Genomic DNA, 3,803 nt, shown 5'->3' with positions numbered 1-3,803 from the left:
ATAGTTATACAGTCTTTAAAAACAAACATGGCACATAGCGATTGTCAGAACGGGGGTAGTCAGGGGATAGAGTAGCCAACATGTAGAAGCCTGGAACCTAGACCATTGTGGGTGTCAGAGTATTCGATCTAAGCCAAGAAGGCATAAAGGTAGCCAAAAATGTGAGTTTGAAAGTAGTTCTAATTTGGGAGATTGGACTCTGTCAGATCTTGGGGAAATGATGATTGAATAAATAAATAGCAAAAGATGGCTCATCTGCAGGTGTCAAAGTTTCAAAAGCAGAGTCTCCAACAAAGCAAGGGCAGACAGGAGATCAACAGCAGCGAGATCTAGCAGCAAATGTGAGTTACCTTAATTCCCAGAGCTTAGAGTCAAGTTCCAAGCAGAGGTTGAGTAATAGGAATAAATATTCATTGTGGGCTAGATAAATGGGAATTTAGTCATTAATGAATTTGATTACAAGGAGGTTATAAAATGACATTGGACACAAGTTAGAAAGGCACCCCTCGTTTCTTAGGAACCTAAGTCAGTAGAACCAGCTGAGAGGCTGGATTAATACTGAGATGGCAGCAAACTACTCACCCTGACTTCTCGATAGTCTCCTGTCTAGGAGGAATCATGGGCAGGTTAAACTTCTGGATACCAGTGGTGCTGCTAGGAAGATTAAAGGATTGCAAACTCAAGAAGCCAAGCATGTGGTTAAAATAATTTGCATTCTGGTTATTCTAAAGTGTGAAATGATTGTTTTCAATCCTTACAAACAACTATAATTGCTAATTAATTACTCCCACACTCATCTTGAATGTCCATATTAACCATACAACCCTTTAACTAAATGTCCCTTACCAACCAATTAGAGAACCATTGTTCAAAGCACAATACAGAATCACTGCAGTTGATTGGGGAATTCAAACTGGAAATTCAAATCAAGTCTTACCATAAATCTGAAAAAGAGGTGAGAGTTTGTTCATACTATAATAACTAAAGTAAACCACTTATTTCATTAAGAACAGGTCTATTTGGGGAAAGTGAAATAGAAAATGTGGGAAATTATTGATGTCTTGGGCCAAAATGATTCACCTCAGACTGTTTTTCCTTTGAACCATTAAAATAATTGTCTTACACTTCACTTTTCTATTACCAACTTAGGGAAACTTTACTATTTTATGGTTTTTAACCTCTCTCCATGGTCTTTCTTTGTGTCTAAAATTAGTATTTTCAATACGGCAGTTATGACTTAGCTTATCCCACACTAACCTGACTAAACCCAAATCTTCCCTTACTGAAGATCATGTATATCTCCATCACATATTTCACCCCAAGAATCCTTGCACTGTCTTTCAAAACAGCAGAATGATTACTAAAATGGCAAACTCCCGACATCTCATTTAAATTTCCACAATCCTCTACTGAGACACTGATTCTTGCAATGAGTTAGGAGTCAGTTTGGCTTTGTGGTTCTGGTAGAAGCTCAACAGTTTTGAGTGGGAGAGAGTCCTTTCATTCCTTGTACCCACTTCCCCCATCCTGAACCTACACTTTTTTAGGCCCAGGATCTTTAGAAGTTTAGTCATAACTAAGGCCAACGTGAAACCATGTGTCATTCCCAACTTACCATTTGCAGAAAGCTTCCCTCTCCTGTTCCAGCCTTCTCTTGGTAGGCCCAAACTGTCATTGCAGCTGTGGTCCTCTATGCACCAGTCAAGGGCAGAGGCTCTAGGCTCTGGAAAGAGAGACAACATAAATCTAGGGAAAAGCTTCTGAAGGACGAAGTTATTTCCCAAACTAACATTACCGAGAGGGTACTTAGGGCATACTGGTACTCGAGTTTGCTCCTGCCCACCCATCTTTTACAAAAGCTCTAGTAATTTAACCTGAAACTGCAGACCGGCTTCCTCTTCCTTTTCCCTGTTTCCCTACACTATGCAAACAGTACCTCTCTTAGCCGGCCCTCCATGCCATCACCCAAAAGTTCACATATCGGCTAACCCTAAGGCATCTGCCAAATAACTCTCACTGTAGCGTTCATCCTCTGCTCTCCCAGATTCAAAACCCACCCTGCACAGCAATCCTCAGGCACTACCAGTCGTTGGTGGCTAGAATACGAGTAGGGATCACCAGGAGGAAGGGATTCCTCCCTCCAAATGGACCACTGAACCTTCTCTCCCCCGCCCCCAACCCCAGCACCACCAGATGAACGCCATTTACCATCTCCCAAAGAGCAAAAATGTGTAATATTTAAAATACTTCAAGTGCGCCCTGTTTCCTCATGCCAGCCGTCCCAAATCCCACACACTCTTTCTCAAAAATGTAGATATTCAGGTTAACCTTCAATTTTGTTCGAAAGTGGCTGAACTGAATTGTCTGAACAATTTAGTTTTCCACTCCTTGGATATAACTAAAATGCAGTTGGACTGAGAAGAGCTTGCAGATGTCCAAACTCATTCCGACTCCAAAGGGCGAATTCTCTTTTCGCCATTTCTTCCAGCCCTGGAACAGCTTGGGGTCCCTCCCGAAGAGCTCAGCCCAGAAATACATACATCCACCGCCCCTGCCACCCGAACGCGCTGGCAGCCCCGGGCCTCCCACAGGAGCGGAGACGCGGGTCCCCGCGCCTCCCGCCGGAACCGACCCGTCAGAGCCGCCGAGACCGCACCTGGAAGCTGGGAGGCCGCGAGGAGGGAGAATCCAGGCGGAGACCCAGCCCAGTGCCCGCACAGCTCTATGCCCTCCCGCCAGTGCCCGCACTCGGGTCACACGGCTTGCTCTCGAGAGAAGCCCCAAGGCTCGCGGTGCACTGAGAGGCGCCCGGGCTGGAGCGCCCCGGCCGTGTTGGCCACGGAGTTCTTCAGCTGCTTGATGACCACGAAGAGCAGGAGGAAAAGTAAGAAGAGCAGGAAGAAGAAGAGCGCCAGGTAGAGCAGCAAGTTGAGTTCCCACTCCATGCTGGAGACGCCGGCGCTCGCTGGCAGTGCGCGCTCCGCGCGGGCTGCAGCTGGAGGACGAGCGCGCCACCCGCACACCCACCTCCCCGCACTCCCGCCCCGAGCGAGGGCGCCCCGCTTTGGGCGCCGACTTCGGGGTCCGTGTTCGGCCTCCCCCGCCTCCGAGGAAACGCGCCAAGGAGCTGAGGAAATCCGGCGCCGACTCTCCCAGCTGGCACCAGAGCCTTCCGCTTCGCCGAGATCCTCTCCAGTGCTCCTGAGGACGCGAGCGGCTTCCCTAAGAGCGAACTTCCGCGGGCAGGGACGCCGGGAGAAGAGGTAACAACAGCTCAGTCTCCCAGAGGAGATCGGAATTGGTGTTTTGTATATTATTTAAAAGTTCCACCACCAACACCCAGTAGGGTCCCTAGCCCGGTCCCTTCCCAAATAATTTATTTCGTTGTATCTCTCCGTTCCCGCTTTCCGAAACGGCAGGGCATGCAGCGGCCCAGAGACTCAAAAGATTGAAAGGTGACAGTGAAGATAGGGTCTGAAAGGCTATGAGATGATCTCGTGCCATGAGATGCCTGAGTGAATTCCACTTCGAGCTGTCTTGCTCTTCAGAATAGCAGAGCATTCAGTGTTGAGTGTACTTTTCTATGGACAACAGGTCATTTGGAAACGCATTAAGAATAAAATGTATTTCAGAAGTTATATAGTACAAAGCTTTCAAATATTGGCCTCAAATTCAATTTCGTTGGTGAAAAGAGGAAAACAAATTTACTCAAAGTGTTTCTTGAGTCCCTCATGCCTTTCTCTCTCTGGTTGACGTGACCCAAAACCCATATCGTGCAGCTTTGAAAGCAATTCAGTGTATCT

At 47.1% G+C, this 3,803-nt stretch overlaps 1 protein-coding gene across 1 annotated transcript; it reads right to left on the bottom strand.

The window, feature by feature from the left end:
- Positions 1-2,753: 2,753 nt before the first annotated feature.
- Positions 2,754-3,004, bottom strand: SMIM43 (small integral membrane protein 43). The gene has a single exon (XM_078366564.1). The coding sequence runs from the start codon at positions 2,943-2,945 to the stop codon at positions 2,754-2,756; it is 192 nt and encodes a 63-aa protein (XP_078222690.1). The 5' UTR covers positions 2,946-3,004.
- Positions 3,005-3,803: the final 799 nt, after the last annotated feature.

Source organism: Callithrix jacchus, chromosome 3 (assembly GCF_049354715.1).
Source record: "Callithrix jacchus isolate 240 chromosome 3, calJac240_pri, whole genome shotgun sequence".
Taxonomy (NCBI): domain Eukaryota; kingdom Metazoa; phylum Chordata; class Mammalia; order Primates; family Cebidae; genus Callithrix; species Callithrix jacchus.
The sequence above is the reverse complement of the archived record's forward strand: the minus strand, read 5'-3'. Positions and strand labels throughout refer to the sequence as shown.

What these genes read in the sequence shown, in the direction of transcription:
- SMIM43 (XM_078366564.1), bottom strand. Translation starts at nt 2,945, where the DNA reads ATGGAGTGGGAACTCAACTTGCTGCTCTACCTGGCGCTCTTCTTCTTC.